Genomic DNA, 23,367 nt, shown 5'->3' on the forward strand with positions numbered 1-23,367 from the left:
GTTACTAATTTTCTCCTGAGGGTTTGGGTATTACAATCCACTGAATATCAGTGTGTCACAATAGCTACTCAACAGTTAATTCCTATTCAGGAAAGAAATCCTCCTTTTTAATGTTTTAATGAATTTTCTCCAAACTGGTAAAATGTGTAGACTTTTAATTCTGACCACAGAAAACAGGGACTGAACAAAAATAATAATAGCTGCACAACACTTCCTCATTCCACCACCTCAATAACACTGCTACAAACAAAACCTCCCCACATGATAAATGTTCTTACAAACTATTTCCATCCACAAAGCCAAAGCCTTCTCTCCATCAGCACTCGCCCAACACCAAGTGGCTGCAGCTCCCCAGGACATGCCAACCACCTCCTGACACCCAGCCAGCTCCACCTCTGACATGGGCTGAGAAAGAGCTTCAGCCACCATGGGCAAAGATGGCACATTTATTAGAGAGAGCTGGGTGTAAGAAAAGGGGAAAAAAATCACAGCTTCCAGTGAGGAGCCAAAGGAACTGATTTGCAGCTGTGACAGTTGTGGGGAGGATATGAACTACTCATCTTCAAGGGCTCCTTTTAAAGAGAGAGGCTGGATGAAGAAGCTGGAGGTGCAAGATGTGCTGTGCTTGTGGAGGTCTGGGGACAGAGTCTGGCCCTTTTTAAGGCAATGATATACAGATGGTTTTGCTTTTTCAAATATGACTATACTGTTCTTCAACACTTGTATGTGCTCTCCTCACAACATTAAAATATATTCATATTGCCTGTGTGAAGCACCTCATACAGCACAGCAGAGACACTGTGTTGAAGTGATCAAAGCACCTTTCACAGCTGTACCACTAGCACTGACACACAGACCTGTTTTACAAATGCTCTGGTTTACAATCTCAGGGAGAGATGATGTTTTCCTCCTCCAACCCCAGGCTGGATACTGACATGCACACACTGACACCTACCTAGGAAGCCCTCTTCATCCACGATGATGGTGTAGTCCTCTGGGGTTTCTGTGAGGCTGAAGAACTTGCACCTGGAAAAGGCAAACAGCATGAGAACATTATCAGCTGCTGGACTGAGCAGAGCCTGAACTCCCACCTAAAACAAGGCTCCTTTCCCACCCAAGCTGTGCCAGAGGAAAGAGCCACAGTCTGGTGTGTATGGAGAGGCCTCAGGCATTAACAGACCTGGATTTTATTCCTGGCTCAGCTACTCAACTGTGTGACCCACATTCCCTGCTGCCTGCCTATGCACAACGGAGCTGGTAAAACACTCATTATTTTTATGACTTAGCTCTTAGTTACTTTTCTTAATTACCATATCCCTTAAGGCTTCCTGTCACAGCCCAGGACCTGCTGTATTGCACTAACAGAGAGCAAAAGGCTTTGCTCACTGACTGATTGCTCCAGGGCCCTCCAAAAGCCTTCCCATGGTTCACACATGCACCTCTCTTACGTATTTACCCACTGAACTTTCTTGCCTTGTCAAGGTTTGACATAAAATATCTCAACCAAACCCCAGTATGTCTTCTTACTGCTTCAGAGGCTTCTCCCACCAGCAGACAGCATCCCAATTCCCTTGGCTGGTCCTGGCCCCTTCCCTGGGGAGCTCCAGGTGAAGAGACAAGTGGCAACAGCCATTGAGCAGGTGAACACAAGGTTGAGCTTCCCCTTCTCCCACTCTGCTGTTGCCTCTGTTCTGCTCATCTTGTGACACCACAGGCCTCCCCATCCCATTCAGCACTGAGCACAGTATCACCCCTAACACCAGATACAAACCAAATCTGACACACGATTATTCCATTGTAGACACACAAACAAAAAAAGCCTCAGCCTTACTGTTTAACACCACATATAGTTGGTTGTTTTTTTTCCCTGACACACCAACATATGTACAACAACATGTACTAAAAAAAAACCCCACTTTCTTCAGCTTCTATATCCAGTGGCCACCCAGCAACAGCTGGAAGGTTTGCAGAACACTTTGCAAGCTCAAGTACTTGCTGAGCTTCAGAGCAGTGCTGGCTGGCACCCCTGACCCACCCAGGGCTCCTGGCCCTTCCAGAAACATCCCAAAGCACACAGGCTTTGTTTGCCACCAAAGCCACAAGAGAAGAGTTTTCCTCTGGGAAGCTAAATTGGGTGCAAGAGGAAAAGCCTCTTGTCTATGAAGACCAAAGAGCAGGAGTTTGGAGTTACACTGTAATACCACCAGAAAATATTTTAAATACTGGAAAAAGATTGGTTTTAAGGCCACCAAACTTCACAGTGTGTTCACACCATAACTCCTGCATGGAGCACAGTTCAGAAAACTCAGCAATCAGGGATTTTGAGGGCTTCTCATCAGTGCTGAGCACCTGTTTCTCAAAGTCTTCCAGACTTCTGAAAGCCAGAACCCCACTAGTGTCTCAAAGTATAAAAAAATGGAAGCATTCACTTGAGAGAATCAGACTAAAAACTGTCTTGAGCATTCCTTTGACTGGCTGCAAAGAACAAAGATGGGAGCTACCTCCTTCAAGCACAAGGGAAAAAGGAGATGGCTGCTGCCTTCACCTCATCAGGAAAACCAGATGAAACAAGATGCAGCTCTACTAGTGATCTGCCATGCCAGCAGGACTGCATGTAAATGGAAAGTATCAGACAACCTGCCTTGAGAGACTTGTCCTCTTTTCCTAGAGGCACCTGTCACCACAACCAGGCATGACACTCTCCCTCCTAGCACAGATGTATCACTATAAAATACAGAAGTGACCTCACCACAACAGAAACCACAACTTAATTATTTTGTGTCACTGGTAATAGCTACTGTGTGACAGTCACATTTACTAACTCAACTCTCTCCAGGAATAGGGCCAAGAGAAGCAGAAAACAGAAGCAGCCTGAATTGGTTTACTCTCACTTCTTAACTGCACAAGGATGCTACCTGGGCAATGGGTGACCCAGGCTGGGTAAAAAGGTCTTCTGGGTTGCTGCTCCAGGTGGCTCCCAGAAGGTTTAAGTATTTATTTATTACTTAGTGGATAAAGTCCCTGAAGAAGTCACTAAAATAAAATTCTTTGCTACTACCACCTGACCAAGCCACATGCCTGCTGACTAGGGAGAAGCTAGTAGTCTTAAAGAAGGAAACATTAATATTAAAACAGAAAGAAATCTTTCCTGATCTGCCATGGCATTTATGGAGAAATTTTGTTCCAGAACAGTAATACTCATCTGTGTGCACACATTGACCCCAGCAGTAAAAGCATGATTATGACAGATGCCATTTTCTTAGCACACACTCAGAGGTGATGATATTTCAGGGATATGTACAAATGAAATCCCATAATTGCTGGCTCAGAATACATGTCAAAATCTCACATCTCCATATAGCAGCTCAAAGCCCAATCCCCACCTCACTCCAATGCTGTGAAAGGTCAGCAGCACAGAGCCATCTGAATTTAAAAGCATAGTCTTTTCCCCAGCACAGAAAAGACCAGGTTTTGTTGTTCACATTCCCTTTGTTCAAGCCAATGATGCATTTTTCCCAGGGAAAAGCTAAAAATGAAAAATGGGAACTGCAAACACTGTGTGATAAAAAATGGCATGGAAAATTTTCTTACCACCACAAGCTGTCAAAACTCAAGTCCTCACCCTAAAACCTGTGCCTCAGCATAGACACAAAAAGATCTACTTCCACTGTGAGTGCAACTCAAAAATTGTGTCTTGAATCATCAATGATAGAAGGAACTCAATGTCATATTTCTCTCCTGCACTATATGACACATACCTTTTCCAGTCAAGTTATTCCAATCATTTCTCTTTCCTTTCCCACCAGTTCTCAATAAGCTGAATGACAACAGCATCTTCTATTATCACATCAAAGCCAAGAAAGGAAAAGAACTGTCCTTTAATCATGTTCAGACATCAGGCAAACAGCATTTCTCTGAGTACGTGTGGAAAGCAGGTGTGTAAGAAGACAATATTTTTAGTTTCCTAATAGCCAAACCTCAGATAGATTCTTCTGGATTTCTGCCTTCTTTGTGTTTCAGCACATTGCCACTTCAGCACTGTTGCTGACTTCAACTGCCTGACAACATATGTCTTCTTCTGGCAAGGCAGCAAATGTAGACCAAGCTATCATTGGATTAGATCACTGAAACTGCAAAGCTTACACTGTGTATGGAAGTACCAGCCGAGCTTGCACAGAGCAGGAAAGTATGTGTAGGATGCAGCAACAGCATCATTTCAGTTTGCAAACAGCACTCAAGGCTCCACGGGAGAAGAAAGCAGGGAGTAGAGCACAGGGGTTGGCCTCACTTGCAGGTCCACACTAGAAGTGTCTCCTTGAGGCACCTGGTCCCCAGGCCTGCACAGATCACAAGGGTAAGGATACTGGGATCAATGTGACTCCCACTGGCTCTGGGTCACACACAGAGCACACGTGTGTGGGACTGCTGCTATGGGTCAAGTTCAGCACAGATTATGGTCTTTAAGGAAGCCACAAGTCCCATCTTCTAATTTATAAGGAAACTACTCAGTTAATTGTTTCTTAGGCAGGGTAAAGTGTTGCAAAGCTGTTTCTTCGATGGAAAAGGTCCTCCTCAGAAGCAGGTGGGCAGCTGGCCTCCCTACATTTCAGAAACCTCAGGCAAATGCCTTCCAAAAGCAACATAATGCCCAAAAGGCATTCAAGTGCAAAGTCTGGAGGTAACTGACCCACAAATCTGCAAAGAAGCAGTTGAACTGAATGGGCATTAGGAAGCAGCAGCAGAAAGTTGATCTGAGTGAATATGGAAAACATAATTTGTTGGGTTTTATTCCAGGCTGTCTTCTCATTTTAGATGAGAAGGGGTTGGTATGCTTCCCTCTGTATATTACCATAAGAATATACATTCTTAGCACAGAAAGACAGTCTCATGCTAATCATCTAATTCTTGGTGATCTTAACTCCTTGCAGTTTAAAAATAATGGCAAGAGGTGGATTCTAGTATGACATATTGTGAAATGTATTTAGGAAAGCGGTAAAGAACAGTCGTGCTGTTAATGCGTTTTGACATATTTGTGTAACATGTTAAGTAGTTTACACCATCTAATTACAAGACTATATAGTCAAATGGCACTGAGAATTGCAAACACTGAAATGGTTGGTGTTTTCTAAACAGCATATTTGTTTGTTAGCCAAAACACTGCCATCTCTTTGGTGAGATTGTTAAAACACAGCTTAGCTGAACTCCAAAAAAAAACACAAAGCCCCTCACAATAGGTGTTAGCTGACCTTCCACTCAGACCAGAAAGTGGTGGGCCTACCTCTCAAGTCTGCAGCCTGGCATTAGAAGGCTGCTACCCTGCTAAAAGAAGCATTATTGTTCACATGAGCTGTTTAAACAAGCACTACCACCCCCACCAAGGGAAACACTAAAGATGTCACAAGCAGTGTTAGAAACGGTCAAAGGACAGTGGCAACATTCCTTCCAGCCATTAGTTGTGCTTGGATCTGGGATGGAGACATTAGAAATCCAATCAGGGACAGCCTAAAGAGTCACTGTGATAGCACTGTTTGGTTCATTTTAAAAAAAAAGTTAATCATTTGCAAAACCAGCACAGAGCAAAACTAACAGATTTGTGGCCAAGCAAAGCAAGTGCTCAGGAACAAACATAAATGCAGGGAAGTCCCACAGCCTGTGCTGTGCCAAAACTTCCAACACGATAACCATGATGGCATTGTCTAATCCATAATCATAATAATGACAGTTTAAGATACAGATTACGTTGTGTAAAGTTAAAAGGGGGGACCTCCAGTCAACCCCTGTCCTTGCTACTTTTGTGTAGATGGGGAAGTTATCTAAGCCTTTATTTAGACTTTGAGACAACTGGGAGCAGAATAACAGAAAAGTGATGAGCACCCTGAGGGAACAGAAACCAAGAGAAAACACAAAAGGGATGAACTGCCATCCAGAAAATCAGTCAATCAATGTGGATGTGCTGAAGAAGATACTGACCTTCACTGTAGCTTACTGATAAAGCCTGGACACATAGCAAAAATAAACAAGAATTATTCAAAAAAATGTCAGCTGAGTGTCTGCCATATTGACCTTCATTAAACCAGTATCAAACCATGGTTCAAGTCTTCAGAACAGGTCCATGGGGTCTGGACTACAAAAGCCCATGCAGATCAAATTACTGCTGCTAATCAAAGATTAGCAATAGTTTGAAACAATATCAACCAGTAATTCTGGTATGATTTCTTACTTTTTTGGAGTCAGACTTGGTCAATCTAGCCTTCCCAAGCTGCACAATAAACAAAGCTACAACGTTCAAGAGTTATCCTGCAACACAACCACAGGAGATATTTTTTTTGTTCTATAAACACATATTGAGTTTATTTTGTATGACTAGCAAAGCCCAACTCATGACGCCTTCACTAGTCAAAGCACAGCATTTGTGGTATTTCTTTCTAGAACTATTACTTGGGATACTAAACCATATCATTCCTTTTCCTATCATGACAGCATTTTTTTAACACCTCCTATAAAAACAATTAGAAAGCAACACACAACTTGTCTGGCTCATTTTCCCCCCTTCAGCAGAATTCCACCATCATATTTCAGAATTTTCTATAAGAAAATCTGTTTTATCTCAACTTATGTGTAGAAATAAATTCTTGCCAAATGGGGAGAGAGAAGCCAAAACTACACTGAAGTAGCAGTAAGAAAATACACTGTGTAAAGAAACTAAGGCATGGTCCATGCTGGAATAGAGTGGAAAGCTCAGCCTACTGAAGAAAACTATGTAAGGGAGATGAAAAGGTCAGAGTCCACTCAAGTGCAGCTCTCTCATCCAGCCACTCCAGCTGATGAATGTGAATGATGCTGATTTCTCACCCCAACTACCAACAAAGGCAAAGAGCTGTACTGCAGCAAACATAAATGCAGTTTAAGACCACAAGAGTGTTACTGTGCTCATCTGTTACTCGTCCATTGAAGGAGCTAAATACAGAGATTTTTTTAATGAACTCGATGAGAACAATCCACAACCCAGTGACTTTAGGTGTGGAAATACTGACGTTAACACATCTTCTATACCCAAGACTTGTCCTGGGCATGAATCTGTAGAATAATTTACTGACCTGATGTAATTAAGTTATTCTTAGTACAGCTTTTTCTTCCCGGGTCATAAATTATTTCAGTTGAGCTCTGCTGTGCGATTTTTACTTGGAACGTCACCGCTCACCACCTATATTAGTGAATGGGGCTGGATCAAAAAGCTGGATCTGAACTTTACTGCTCTGGCTGGTGCCCAGATGATGCAAGTGCCAGGTGCTTGGCAAGAGTCCTTCCTTCCATACGCTCAGGAAAGTCACCCAGTTACCACCTCCAAATGGCTCACTTGCACTTTGAGACTCCAGCCTGTAAGGCACCATGTCAGCATCCTCAATGATAAGGGTGCAAAGCACAAGGACAGGAGCCAGCAGCAGTCCTGCACCTCACTCCACACAACCACAAGGTGCCTTCCTCTAGCTTCTGGCATTCTTCCTGGGCATCTAGCAGTACTTTATACTGGTGCTCATAGGGATTTGGCTGGTGCAATGCATCTGAAAACCTGGAGCTCAGAGAGGAAACAGCTCTTGATCTGAAAAACTATCAGTTATAGCAACATCATTTCAATTTTTCTGAGGTAACCTTATGGTTATGGAAAATGGAATGGAATGGAATTCACCTTTACTTTTCATTCATCATTCTGTTTTGTCTTCTCTGCTATCTTACCTCCCAACAAGGGGCAACAGAAGTTAAGGGAACAAGTTCTTGATAAATCAAAACGAGGAAATCCCTTCTTACAGTTTCAAGTTTAAACACTTCCTTATCATTTGAATGGAAATCTAAAAAACCATGCCAGCAAACAACACTTCATGGAAGGCACTATTCCATTTTGACAAAATTGAACCCCTCAAGTCTTCACTGGTAAAATGCCTGTTCCTTTAGAAATGTTTCTCTTGGTGCAGCAAATGACAAGGGGGATGGAAGAACCCAGCAGGCATGGTTCAGAGCTGCAGAGAGGAAAAAGATCCTCCACGAATCTTAAAGGTAAAAAAATATTAGAACAAAACAGCACTTAGATATGTATCTGCTCATGCTTCCACTCCTACACCTGCTCCTCTGGCCTTTGAAACTGCATTGTGTTTCAAAGCACGTGTGACTGCCAGAAAATGTGTACCCTGGAACCATGGGGTGATCTCTCAGGCTCACACGTGTTGCTTGCACTGCAGATGCTGCCATTGGGGCAGGTTTGTGAGAAAAATAATTATGAGCTGATTTTGCCTAGCTGTCTAGAAGTCAAAATCACCAGGCTACCAAGGTAAGGGCAGGCAGCGGGGAAGCCACAGCTTCCCTCACACCTTGGAATTTCTCGGTGCATGGCACAATGTGGTGGCAACTGGGAGTCTGGCTACAGTTACAGACAGTAACTTTGCAGGGTCCTTGATGGGACATCTGTTCACCCCAGGAACACCTTGATGTGTCCTCAGAGCTGTTGGGCAACTGCCTGGGGTCACTGGAAGTTACTATGGCAAAAGCCTTTTTGCAGCTCTAGTTCTACAGAGCTCAAGGCAAACAGGATGGTTCTTTTTCTTCATGTGACACCAGGTTCAACAGGATTGCTCTCAAGCCTTGGAGGAGTATTTAACAAACAGGCCTTGAAGAGTCAGTGGAGCTCATGTGGCTGCAGAGCCTCCCTGACTGAGGAGCCCCATGACATGGGTCAGGTGTGGAGCAATGCCAGGCACACAAGAGCACATCGCGAGTCACGAGGTGTGAGACCAGCTCAGACACTCAACTCTTCCCAAGTCAGCATCCATCCTGCACTGCCCCTTTTTACCAAATGGGGCAGAAACCTCTACCGATGGAGATGGCCTTACCCAGCTCTCAGCAAACACAGGCAGGTGACAATGTGTTTGCACTGCAGGAGGGGCACTGAAGCGTGTTCACGACAGAGGCAGGTGCCGTGTTAGTGCTCTCCCTGATGGAGCAGCCATTCAGCCAGCTCCCAGGATCTGCTTCCCCCCCAGCTGCTAATGCAAGTCAGGGCTGATGTTGATCTTTCACTACAGAATCACAGAATCGTTCTGGTTTGAAAAGACCTTGAAGTTCATCAGTCCAACCATCAACCCATCTCTGTGCAGTCCAGTGCTAACCCATGTCCCTCAGCACCACACCTCTACACCTTTTAAACATCTCCAGGGATGGTGATTCAACCACACTTGAGGCCATTTCCTCTTGTCCTCTCACTTGTTCCTTTTGAGAAGAGACCAGCCCCCCTGTCCTCAATACCTCCTCTCAGGCAGCTGCAAAGTGAGGTTTCCCCTCCGCCTCTTTTTCTCCAGGCTAAACACCCCCAGTTCCCTCATCCACTCCTCATAAAACCTGTGTTCCAGTCCCTTCCCCTTCTCTGGATATGCTCCAGCCCCTCAATGTCCTTCTTGTAGCACTAGAAGGAGCCTCCCTCAGCTTGCCTTACAGCCTTGCTTGCAACTTAGAGAGTTATATTTGCAATATAAGAGGAAATGAAGTGCATTTCAGCCAAGAAGTTTAGTGAATCCTGCTTTAATGACTTCATGGCTATGTGGTTATTGGGATATATAAGTAAAACCCAGCTGTAGGAATGGGTCTTGCATAGAGTTGGTTTTGGGTCGCTAAAGACTCTACATTCCCCAAATGATGTGTCTAAAGAACACATCATAGAATAGATTTTTGTTCTGAACACTTAAGACATCAACAGGTAAATCTGCTTCCTCCAGTCATCACTGTTGATTAACCTGTATAGTATCTAATATCTAATCCAATTTTCCCTTTGACAGGAAAACAAAACAAAAACCCAAAAATAAACTTGCAGTGCTCACAGAAGTATGACCAAGAAGAACCCAGGAATTATTAGCATGACTTTTGTCCATGCAATTCACTGAACATAACCCAGTTAGTGCTTTACACTGACTCTCCTCCCAGCTCTTCCAGCTTTCATCAAACCCAACACAAGCTTCATTCAATACAAAATGGGCAAAGGCCAAAAGCAGAGGATATTTTTCTTTATAAAAATCCACCTTTGACTCTATCATCTGGAAGAACAGCAGTAGCGTGTCTCTGTATCACACAAGCCCCCAGTAAGGACTGTCTCACTCTGTGTTCAGCTTCTCACAGAAGGTGAGGCACAGTATAAGGGAAGTCACCAGGCCCACATCTCGGCTGGTGGCAGGATGCAGGTCTCTCCAGGAGGCCAAAGAACCAGTGATACCAAGAGCCTTAAATGTGGACCAGCCATGGCCATACTTGGTGCTGTCTGTGCTGCACTCACCTGCTCTAACCATTAGCAGGAACCATAATAGCCATTAACATGCAGGAGGAGCAAGGCCAGAGCACTTCAGGGATAACAGAAAACTACCTGCAGAGCCTCTGTACACATTCTCCTGGTAATCTAAAGCCTCTATTTAAACAGTTCCCCCCCCCAGACTTCACCTCTCCCAATTTTTTTTTATTAGGAACAACTGAGAAGATTCTAAGATCTCAGCAACGTGAGGGGTGTCACAGCCCCCAGCCCCAAGGGATGTGAGAGCAGCCGGTAACAGAAATATTCCAAAGATAAAGCAGCCTTAGATAACACCTTCCTGCAGTCACTGCAGCCAGGTACGTGAGGGCAGTCACCAAACAGGCTCTAGTGACTCAGCCAGGTCCTGGGTTAGAAGTGAAAGCACCCTGGCTGCATTTCCAGCCCCCACACCTGGTGGGATGGGAGCAGCTCTTTCCCAGTGTAAAGGCAGGTGGCAACACAGCTCTTTGGTTACAAGACACAGCCCCAAAGGCTGTGAGGAGGAAAGCTGGAGGGGTTGTGGTCACTGTGACTGACCTAAGTCCACACAGCATCCACACTCTCTGCCATTTAGGCAAACCCAACAATTACATAATGAGTTATTTTAGTCTGCTGATTTAGATGGCAATGTCTTTGGATTTACAAACAGTGAAATGAAACAAGACTCTTAGCCACTTAAAAACCAACCAGCTCAACAAAAAAACAACCCACACCAAAACTGCCAAAGTTACCTCAGTACCTACAGAGACTATCTTGCTCCAGAACCAGCCTATCACTGTTTCCATTTGAGATACAGGTCTAAAACTATCCCTGTTGAGACGTACAGGGATAAAACCTAACCAAACCTCATCATCTTCTCATGTATTGTGCTAATGGGAACTAAATGAGCATCTCAGGCATCACTTTGCTCATGTTTTATTGCTCTTCTTTTGCCAGCTTTTTTTTTTGTGTGTGTTCAGAAACAAAGCAATAGAGCAGAGTAAATGTCTGAATCCCCAAATTTGTAAAAATCATGACATTATTTGCAAAAGATGAAACTACTGTCTGATGCATAGTGCAGTGCTGCCTGTACTAATCTCCTTCTCTGAGGATGATGGTAAAAGCACATGTGTCTTCTTATTGAAGTCCTTTAATTTGTTTCGTTAGGTTTGATGTCCCCCCAAAGCATCTTTAACAATATTGTTTACAGTTTCATCATTGTTAATGACAGGAAAGTCATTTTTCAAAGCTCAAAAGAGGGTCAATGGATGTTTACATCAAAATTGTAAGAGCTCTGTGCTTTGGGAGAAAATGCTGTACTCAAACCTCTAAAGGGGAAGTTGGAGCAGCAAATGAAAAGGAAGCTTAAATTTGTGTGCACTGGAAAATGATTATTTTATCATCTAACAATTAAGTAATTGATCCAAACACACCTTTTCCTCTTCTCTCTTTGCTAACTCAGTCTGCTAGCACTCTTAAAAGCCCATCTATTGTGAGCCAACTTATCCACACAAGAGATATAAAAGCAACTCTTTCAATTTGAAATAGCCCATCATTTATTTAAGCAGAAGGTAACTATGCTTTGAAGACCTTTTCTTTACAGCAGTAACCATATCCCTTGATCACTGTTGGAGCTGAACTTAGAGGTGGAGTAAAACACAGAATTTTCCTTAACCACGAAATTATCTTCTACAAATCAGAAACTGCACTGAGAAACACGTTACAGATGTGGGTATGGGACCTAAGGTTTATAGTTGAAAACAAAGCATGATTTAATGTACAACAAAGGCTTGTGAAGACATTTTACCAACTGAATCCAGAAGGATTATCCAATGAGGACAATGCAAATGCTAAGAAAAAGAGCAAGCCTAGTCTCCTTTCCCTTCCAAATCAGGCACTATACATCAGTACTGGCAAGTCTGACACTCTCTTATATTACCCCTTCAATGCCCTCTGCTGCAGAATATTGACTTTGAAAGCCTACCAATAATAAAATACAATTGAGTTTTCTTAAGTGCAGTGCTGCTGCACATCCAAACCCAAATATTTGGGGTACATAGTAGATATTATTGTGTTCAGCCAAAACCCAACGATTATTTTGTGGACAAGACTGACAAACACAGTCTGCAGAGCATATGCTTTTTATTTTGAAGATGGGAGAAACCCAGGCTCGACCCAACAGGGGCAAGAGGTTCTTACGATATTGCTTCAAGATACAAAAGGAGGAGGAAGAAACAGCAAAACTATTGTGGACTGGAATTGATGAACTTGTTTCCCTGCAGGAACCATAAACACAATTTTCCCAGCATGGGACATAATAGTTCTCCCACAAATTACTAAAATATATTTCCAGCACTCAATATAGAAAGCTAGATGCACAAGAAACGTTTGCAGCTTCAATGCAGGCAGTAATTGAGAACATATGTGGCAGGGGGATTGAAAGGGGAGGAGGAGAGAGAAGAAGCCATGCTCCACCAAAATGGATCAGCAGGAGAAACAGACTTCAGTCCTCATCATTTTCAAAGAGCTTCCAGTTGCAAGTGGGTCCAAAACCCCCTTGGTTACAACCCCATGGGAGGGGGAAAGCTGTCTGTGAGTCTGCATGTCAACCCCAAATGTAATGCACATTAACAGTTTGAGAGCCATTGCTGAGCCTGAATTAAAAAAAAACAACAAACAGTTCCATCAACTTTCCCTTAAGCTCAGAGAGTGGGTTTAGTTTCTTGTATGAATTAATGACACATTCACAGGAAAAGCCACCTTTGACTCCCTCTCATCCTCCCAGCCTCTGCTTTTGGGTACTACCCAATATGGGTATTAACTCATCCAGTGATGAACAAGAGCAGCAGTATTTCTATACATTCTAGCTAGCATTATGTGCAAAAGAGCATTGTGGATGTGCCTGTGGCCAGCACCCATGAATCTGTAGTTAAGGTGTTTACCAAATGTCCCACATTCAGAGGGACTGAAATGAAGCTTCATTTGCTTCCTTTGCTAATGAAGCAAAAGGAAGCTGCTCTTGGGCCAAGTCTGATTTTTTTTGGATAAAATTCCCTATACACATAAGCAAAGGGGAAAATGCATTTCAAGAACTTAATTCTTTTAAAGTAAGTCAATAGTGACAACCCACAAAGCTTCAGCCTTGAAAATGCCAGCCAATATTATTTTTAACCATGCTCTTCCAAAACACTCTAAATCCATCTCTTCAGGCTGCAAAAGAAGAGCCCACAGTAGAGGCAGAAGCATTAAACTTCCTCCCAGGCCCAAGAAAAACATCAGAAATTATTCAGCCAGTGAGCATTACATGGCTCAGATTGAATCCTGTCATTTCTAAATATCTGAAATCCAGTTGCCAGATGAACACCAAACCAACAGCCAGAACCCCTGAAGAAGTCCACTGATAACACAGAGTGGGTCAGTGCTTGGGTAAAAAACAGGGTCATTCCAATTTTCCACAATCCCATTGACATTTCTTGCTGCTCAATCTGAAGGAACATTACAGTCACTCCATAGGGCTTAGTCTCATTGGGTCTGTCTCAGACCCCTGCAGGGCCACCAGTCAAACAAGCTCAGAATCAGGGCCTCAAATCAATGCTCCAAAAGTCTCCGGAAGTTAATGGAGATACTCATTTCCTTGCTGCATTCTGGGGCTTTGGATGTTTCTCGGCTACTTTAACTGGCTGCACTGCACTTGCATTGCCTTCATATTTGGCTTTTGACCCTTTCCAACTTTCAGCACAAGAACTCTCTCGTGCTCTCTGTATAGCATCTAGCACAATGAGGCTCCAACATTTCTAGGGAGCACATGGTGCAGACGTGTGCATGAGGAACCCTGTTTGGTAAGGCTGTTCAGTTTGCTGGGTGATGAGAAAACAGCTGCTTGGAGCCAAGGATTCATAAACTCATTTTCCACATAAAGATCTTATAATGCCTGGTGACTGATGGCAGGTGAAATACAAAGTCACTAAATGGAAATTAATGCATACTGGGGGAAAAGAATTTAGATTCTGATGAAGAATGACAGGCTATAAATGACCTATTACCACTCAGGAAAAAGATTCTGGAGTCACCATGGGCTGCTCTCTGAAAGGACCAAGGCTTTCAAAGAAGCATAGAAAACAGCAATAACTGGGCAGGGAGGCAAGAACATCTCTGCCCCAAAGCACAAATCCAGCACACACCCAGCTGCCAAGTACTTTGTGATCAAACCATCCCAAGGCTACCAAATGGGTTGGAATTCAGTTGGAGGAAAGACAGAGAAGGGGCCAAAGGTGATCCAGGGTGTATAAAACTGAGCAGATGAGAACCAACCAAGAGCAAGAAACAACAGCTCAATGTGGGGAGAAGTTATTATGGCCAAAGTGATTAAGAAGAATAATTCAGTGTCTCATAATGTGCGAAAGTGGGGCATGCAGTGAACTGCTCCCAGACCACAATGCTTCCCATTACAAAACCTGCATGATTGCCTGCATAGATAAGAGAGGGACGGCCAGATAGTAACACAAAACCCAACATGCATGGGGAAGAGATGAGTTCAAAGAAGAAGAGTTCACTGGTGAACATGGTGCCTCAATGAAACCTTCCCTTTTGGACATCTCTCACATTTCTGGCTCTGGAAGGAGGCTCCAGGGGATGTACAAAGACCCCATTTTCCTTTCCACAGCCAGCACTATGGGAGACATAGCACTGGGTGAGATGGCTCTTTGCTTTGACCCACCTTATATGCCAAATATATATGCATGGTTCAAAACAAGACAAGAAGATTCAGCATGAAATAAAAACCTGAGTCTCAATCCTTTTTTTCTTGTAGTGGTGCAATTCTGGCCATCTCTGGCACCTACCATCCTTCAGGTAACTGGCCCCAAACACATGCAGTTGCAGAAGAAAGCCCCCTCTGTGTCATTGTATCCTCTCAGTCCTCCTAGGCATGTATGCTAAAGGGACTCTTCATGCTGAGTTGCTACCTAGGGAGGAATTTGTCAGCCCTTGCCCAGGGCAGGGAAGAGAATGACCAGTACCAGCTGATTGCCTGGCTAAGGTCAATCAGAGCCCATTGCCTCAGACACAAGCACAGAAAAACCCATATTTCAAATCCTGATTCTCCAAGTCATACTTCTAAATCTGCATGTCAGGATGGGTAAAAGGGAAGTGTGAGCCAAAAGCCAAGTGTAAAGCCTGTTGTCAAGACACATCCTCTTCTGGGATAGCCCTCACAGTTACTAAATTTGAAAGTCTCCTTAGACAAGATGAACTGTGCTGGGCAAGGGGGACAGGACAGAACCACATCACGAAAAGTCAGCATTTTTAAAAAGGTTTAGAGGTTTCAGCTACCAGAGATCTTTATTAGCTTTCATCTTCATCAAATTAAAAAGTATCTAAATGGCAGTGACCTATGTTTTAAAGAGCTATTTAAAACCTATGGGAACAAACACAAGGCATTTACCCTACTGGGACAACCTTTCCACAAGCAGACTTAGCAAGAGGCTAAGGTAGTTCTAAGTGACAGCTTGAGGGCACAGACAACATCTTTCCATTTCCAGTTGTCTCAGACTGGATAGACATTGTGTGAAAGGAAATGCTGTGCCCCAGGCAGGTTTTAATATTTAACTAACAGATTTTCCCCTGCCCTACCCTCTCAGCTTTAAAACGGAGATGAATCAAGTGCAGAACCATTTAAAACAGCCTTTTGCATGAGACTGTAATCACTATCACAGTTTATGTTTCACTGCATTGTTCATCCTCTGCTTCCCCACAGAGGAGGGGAGAAAGAGGGAAGAGGAGATATTTCAGTAACTGTGAGAGCCCATGAACATGTTTCTCTGGAAACAAAGATTGCAAAATGGACAGACCTTATGAAGACCCAACAGGCTGTAATAATCTGTGTCCTGTTGTCACCAAGTGCTGTGGCATTAAAGTATTAAAACAGATTGAAAAAACTAAAGTAACAAAATAACAGCTGTCAAAGATTTACAGAAAATTAAAATTGTGAAATCTCTAGCTTCTGTTAAAAAAACATAACAAAACTACACAATCTTCCTCTTGTAAGGGCTTGGGGAAGAACAAATACACTCAAAGCAATACAAGGCAGCATCAAAGACACCTCCAAAGTATGAGAACTTACTGAGCAATAGTCTTGGAACTTCCTCTGTGTCTGGTGGTGTTGAGGCTCACCAATAAGGGTGAGGCTGGGCAACATCAATATCCCCTCCTTCCTAGGCAGCGGTCTGGGAATATTCCTGACTTCATTCTTCCTTTCAACCAGTAAGTGGTCAAGTGGACACAACAGAAAACTTGGATGTTGCTATTAGTTTTCATCAATAAAGTTTAAGCCATCAGATGACTCAAAAAGGGAAGATGAGTCACCTCAAGCACCTGTGACACCCCTGTGCTCATGCCACCCTGGCTGGGCTGCAAAGCTTCAAAGGGGAAGCTCTGTTGTGGAAAAATGCAACTGGCTCAGGTGCCCAAGAGCTCAAGCCTGCAACATTGGTAATGTCCAACTGGGAAAGGAAACAAGCCAAAATCTCAGTAAGCTGAACCTTACTATAAAAGGCTCTTCTGTCACCTCAGTTCTGTGCTCAGTTTAGAACTGAAGTACTTCAGCAAGATCAGATTACAGGATAACAGACCTGTGCAGAATGTAGTATCTATGGATCTAAGGGCAAGTGCAGCCCTGAGAGCTGTAGGATGTCCCTGAGGTATGTTCACAATTTGCTTCCAACCCAATCAGGATTGAAAATACATTTTACAGATGAGATTCTCATCCATTGCCAGCATAAGTACTTTCTACCAATTGTATTTCAAAATGCTTCCAAACATGATCATAAGACAGAGGCTCGTTGGTTCATCTGGGTGAATAAATTCCATCTTGCTTAATGCTTCCTGAAGAGTTTGATCAAAATTTTGTTCTACTGAAGAACCAAAATCAGGATAAATGACAAAACCTTCAGGTCAGATGCAGTCCTGAACACTGGGTAGTAAAATGCAAGTCACAAAGGTATCAGTGACAGCCTGTGGCCTGATGCACATGGTACTAGTCTTCCATCTCCAGAGCCAGAAAATAACTGTAATTAACACCATCAGAAAGCTCTCAAAAATACATTTAGGTCACACAAAATTTGATTATCCTTTAAAAAGATACAAAACTGTATCTTCTAACTGCACTAATACAAGTACAGTGGTGAACTAAAAGAGTCATAGGTGGAATAAGAACTAGAGAACACAAGTTACTGCTAGGCTGGGAGTGGACCTGATAGGGAACCACTAAATGATTACTGTCGAACAGAAGAAAAGACTCCCAGAAAGGCACAATCCCACCTAGCTCCTACTTGCTGCTTTTCACAAGCAGACCTCAAAGCACTTTCTAAAGAAAGCCAGTATCAATATCAGGTTCTACCGCATCTCAGTTTCACAGGACAAAGCACAACTGTAGTAATTCTCTCTGGCCTCACACAGCCCAGATAGGTCTGGACATTAGTGCTCTTCCAGCAAGTCTTCTAGTAGAGTAAGCAGTTTATAGCAGTTAAAGAACATTTTTAACATATGGTGAGGATAAAGGGAGCACAGCTTTCAGCAATATACAAGACTTGACCTTCAAGCCAAGCCTTTGCTTTTTGAGCAGCAGAAATCAACAGGACAGAAGCACGAGGTATTGGTGTCTGCACACTCTACACAGAGAAAAATATGAGATGAGAAAACTGTCCACAGGACAGCAGGTCTGACCCAAACCACCATCAGTCTGACTTCCTCATCCACAGATCAACCCAAACAATGGCATAAGAGCTGGAAAAGAAAGTAATGACCCAAAAAACAAAATTCAGGCCTGTACAGAAGATGAATATAAGATATAAATACGAACTCAAGCAACCTGATCTAGTGGGAGCTGGAACTAGATGATCTTTAAGGTCCTTCCTAACCCAAATCAGTCTGTGACTCTAGGATTTATAAGAAAACTGTCTGGAACCAGGACTTGACTGAAGGGGGGAGGGGGAAGTGTGGGATGGCCTGGGGAAGGTAGCCCTCTCTTTCAGTATGGATGACTTCTGTTTTGCCAAGTCCAAGGCTTCACTGTCAAGCTCACACTTTGAGATCCAGTCTGCAGGCTTTGTTCTGGCAGCAATTAATTGCCTTAGTCACCATTTCTTTCCTGCTGTTTTTGACCTATGCCAGTAAGTAAACAACATGGGTTTTTTGATCAGACAAAGAGCAAGGTGGTAGAAGCTGCTCAAAGAACAGAAAACAATCATAAATGAACCTCTGATCTTAGAAGCTGTTATAAATCAAGAGGGGGAGCAACAGAGAAGGTGCTAGGAAACCCACTGGTTATTGCACAAGATTTTCTTCACTAAATGCCAAGATTCAAATCCCACAGGAAGTTTAGGAACAAAACAGCCTTCTCCACAGCTGTGACAGCATGCCCAGTTTCCAATTCCAGTTCAAGATACTGCATTAATGTACCTACATTATCAGACAAGGTATCAGACTCCACTATGGCTTTTGAGTCCAAATCTAAAGCATTTATTATTATTCTTGATCCAGAAAGTCTCAGGACAAAATTAGCATCTATTCTGTGCACCCTGATTCACCTTCTCTCATTGCTTAAGCTCCTCCTTCCCCACCAGCTCCACCACTGGTAGAGGGGTTTTTTTTTACTTATTGGCTAATTTCTGTTAAATGTCAGAATTCAAAGGTTATAAGTTGATATAAGGCTCATTAAAATGGGTTCTAGATAAAAGAGAAGCTGTGGAAGCCTGTCCACAACAGCACTGAGGGAAAGCCCATCATGCAAGCACAAACCTTATTAGACAGCAAAGAATCCACAAGACACATAGGAAACCTCAGAGCTTACACTGTGCTAAACTCCAGAGAGACTTACTGGAAGAGAAAGCAAGAGGAAACCAGCTTTGCTAGCTTGGCTGCTTGTCTTCATCAGAGATGTGCAGCCCAGGCGTGCTCTGGGAGGCATGAAGTGACTCCAGCCGAGGGAAGAGAACATGGAACGCTGTGCTGGTGGGAGGGAGCTGTTCCAGTGCTGGACACAAGTGAATACCACTACCCCAGACAGGAACCAGCACTGACCCAAACCCAGCAGCCTGTACAGGAACCCAGATGTCCATGTAAGCTATAGGGTCTATCTCTGAGCTTGCTCTGGGGAGGATGTAATGACGATGGGGCATTCTCTGACAAAGGACAGGGGTCAGCCAACTCTCCTGCCATGCCAGGTCACAGTAGACCTTGTCCAGCTGCTGAAGTTCCTCATTCAGCTTGAAAGAAGCTCTCCTCTGAACAGCAGCAGGAGCACCCAAAGTCAGCTCTGTGATTTTGGAGGTGAGAAGGCAACCCTGAGTAGGAGCTTTTGAAAGCTGAAGACTTGCAAACTTTCATTAAGCAGTCTGAAAGTTTCCAGTAACCTCAACATCTGCCTGTATAAACATAAAATTTCTCTCAAAGTCAACAGTGGTATGTTTTTATCTTTGCTATCCTTTCATGTCATTGCCCAGAGGCCTGGAAATGCTACTTAGCAGCATCACCACAAGAGCATAGGTAGTAGGATCTTCTTCATCAACAGCTGATGACTCAGGAATCCAATCCAATTCAGCCTTCACTTTTGGGCTGCTGTTGTTACCTGGATTTTCACCACGCTGCTAGACCTGTACAGAGTGCTTAGTATCACCTCCTTGGAAATGGCCATTTGTTTACCCTGACATGGTTGGGTTAATTTCAGGTTTCAGCCTTGCATATTAGCTCTAAGCCACCAAGTAAGCAAGGCTTGAGGAGAACTTCCCAGAAATTAGACAGGGGAAGGTCTTAGTCATTGATGCAAGGGGAAAATCAATCTAGAGCTGCTTCTGCCTCACTGACAGCAACACTTTTCCACAGTTACTTGCCAGCCAGCCAACTTGCAAACTAAACCCCAGCAGCCAGACTTCCAAAGGTAGACAGGGCTGCTAGCAGTGCAGACTATGTTTTCCAGCACCTGCCCCTTCAGGAGAAATGGAAAGAAGAGTCAGGCACTTCAGTACTTCTGAAAACCCCAGTGAGTAACAACATCTCACAATGAACCAACCCCCTCTGCACATGTAGTCTCACCCTGTAAGAGTGGGAAACTTCTCCTCCCCACCGAGGGTGCTCCTGTACCACAGGGTGTCTTTCCCAGTAAGATGGAAGAGACTTCACCAGGAGCTGTTATCATTTACAGACCCAGTGAATCACTGAGCACTGGCAGTAGGCTGGAGGAAACCCCACCTCAGCAATCCTTGCTGTCACAAAAGTTAAGTTAGATGAACTCTCAGTAAAGCAGAGATCATTCATGTTGAGTTCATCTGGCTAAGGCCCAGCTCCAGCTCTCTTCCAGGCTGGTAGGAGGCAGAAGACACAACAAGTGAGACCAAAATGAATTCAGGGTGCCAAACACTTTCATGTTACACATGGAACAGTGTGTCATTCTGCACTAATTTGTGCTATGGGTTCTTATTCATTCCTCTGCATTGGTTTCAGATATACTCAAGCTATAGATCTTTAAATGGACATGCTAAATATAAGCTATGGAGCTGAGTGACAGTTTTATTTTTGTCTTTTATTTAAGGACATGACTGAATCTAGTATTGCTGGGTTTCTCTCAGCACCCATGCTCATCATGTGAAATTCCAGGTAAGAGAAGTAGGGGAAATATCACTCATCTTCCTAAGAAAAGTTACTTCTGTCTTAAATAAACACCATTTACATTCACCTACATAAATTCACATCAGCATCACTACACACAAATATATCAGTCATATTAATACATATAGAAGCATTATACAATCTTCCTCTGTTTTTACTACTCTAACAATCTTTGTATCCAACAAACCCGCTAGTAAAACCCAGAAATCCCCCTTCCCAAGAAAGCACACTCCCCTCACGGGCAGTATTGCAAATTCCAGGCAACAGAAATTACTTGTGCAATTGATCCTGAGTAATCAGTCAAATCTTGCTAGTGTATCTCATTACTCCGCTGGGTTTGGGGAAGACAGAACTTAAGCAGGGAATGAGATACAGACACCTTTCCAAGCCATTTGTGTATAAACCTACCACAATAAAAGGAGTGCTCACCACAGACAAGGAAACTCAAACAAACAACAGAAAATGTTTTTGCTTAGTAAGGGACATGCTTCACCCCATGGGTCACACAGGTGCTACAAGACTAACCTGCTTTGTCAACACGTCAGCACCTACTTCTGCTGCCTGATGAAACGAAGCAGATTGAGTGGCTTTATCTTTCAAACTATGTAACTTGAAGACAAAAACAGTCTTGCAACACAGTTGCACAAACACCAGCCTTCCCAAGCCGGGGTTTGAGGAGACACTGTCCTGGCTGATCTTTGTCCTAGCACAAGCCACAGATTTCTGACATCAAGTCCAAAGCTCGCATATAAAGCAGAACCTCAAGTGTGGGAAACCAACTGCACACACAGGTGCTGAGTTCTCTGGAACAAAGTCCTGTGGTTTTAGTGAATAAAATAAAGCCAAAAAAAGATACTTTTCCATTTTAAGATGCTTTAGTGTGTGTGAGGGCTCTTATTCTCAAGAGGTGAATGTGAAGGGCAGCCGCCTTCCCTTGGGAAGAGGCCAGCTCCTCTACTTTAAGAAAAAGTCCCTGCAAAATAAGAATGCAACTCACTCCTGCATTTTCCCCCAGCTTTATGTCTATGATTGAAAAGGCTTTTTTCTCTCAAAAGGAGCAGGCAAATTACTGCCCTCAGTTTCTGCCTAGACAAAAGGAACAGGTCTGAGAAAGCTGGAGTGAAAAGTGAAACAGCCACAAGAGTAGAAACGCAGATGTGAGTGCACAGGGTTGTTCCAGCTCCCAGGAGGAGCCTGGATCTTCACCTGCAAGTATGAGAGAGGAAACCTAATGGAAGTGGCAGGACTGGGACTGGGGGCTCTGAGGTGAAACTCATGCCTTCACCAGGAATTCACTGCAGTATTTTGGCTGCTGAACACCCTCTTCCACATATTTTCCAGGGAAAATCAGAGTAGAAGCAAAAGCATATCAACGGCTCAGGTATCTTCCACAGTTAGCAGCTGTGGTGAAGCACTGGATTTCATAGGCAAGTCTTGTACCTAGGATCAGTAAAGCAGCCAATATATTTTATTTCTCATATGATAGTTCAGTAGATGTGGTAAAACATTAAAACCAGGGAGAAAAACCAGAAAATATAAAACGTATGCAGTGGTAACATTATGGTCTCTGCTACTACCACTTGGGTAGGGGTTTATGACTACCTATCTATTCAGGACTTGAATTCAGCTCTCATGAAGTTTGAAATCATCCTTAAAATTCATTAAAGTGTACTGAACTGCCAAGGAACAGGGAAGAGATAAGGAGAGAAGTATTCAACAGTGGGCACATAAGAGCTTATGGACGTGCTCTAAGTGTTCATCTACCTGTCCCTCAAGATCCAATTTCTTTCCCTTCACCTGTCATTTCATTGGGAATTGTAGAATACTTCATTTCCAAACACAAGCAGTTGTCAGTGTGTATTAATGAATATTAACCCTGACAGCATGTGACCATACTGTCAAAATGGGTGGCTGTGCAACTTGCTGATTTTCATGAGTTGTGAGGCACAGAGGTAGGTGGCTTTGGGTATGTATTATTCAGTTGCCCAAGGAGAAAGAACAACCAAGCCATTGTGTCCATCTCAAAAAAAAAAACAAACCCCAACAACCTGCTGTGAAGACAAATAGTTTTTTAGTAATGCTGCTGGGGACACTGTTGATGACAAATGCTAAATTCTGGCTTGTATGTGTGGGGTGGGAAGATTAAACGTGCTCTGCCATTTAATAAACTTCACACTAAGCTCTGTTTTTCTCTGCCTCACTCCCTTATCAAAAGAATGAAGCAACTTACCAGATATTTCCAGGCATGCTTCAGATATTATTACCAACTTAAATAATATCAGCTGCCTTTGCTGCTACAAAAAGAAATGAAAGGTGAGGCGTAGGTCAGAAGCCCCCAGTTTGGACCAAGCACTGTCACCAAGTTACCTCCTTTTGTTACAAAATCAAATGTAAGATTACAC

General features: G+C 43.3%; 1 protein-coding gene across 1 annotated transcript in view; it reads right to left on the reverse strand.

Annotated features, from left to right (window-relative positions):
- Positions 1–23,367, reverse strand: part of GATSL2 (GATS protein-like 2) — a 116,518-nt gene that overhangs the window by 51,831 nt on the left and 41,320 nt on the right. The window contains exon 2 of the mRNA XM_010006038.1: positions 956–1,026. Coding sequence (XP_010004340.1) covers positions 956–1,026 — 71 coding nt within the window. The remainder of the gene's footprint in view (positions 1–955; positions 1,027–23,367) is intronic.

The sequence above is a fragment of the Chaetura pelagica genome, unplaced genomic scaffold (genome assembly GCF_000747805.2).
Source record: "Chaetura pelagica isolate M959 unplaced genomic scaffold, ChaPel_1.0 scaffold49, whole genome shotgun sequence".
NCBI classification, from domain to species: domain Eukaryota; kingdom Metazoa; phylum Chordata; class Aves; order Apodiformes; family Apodidae; genus Chaetura; species Chaetura pelagica.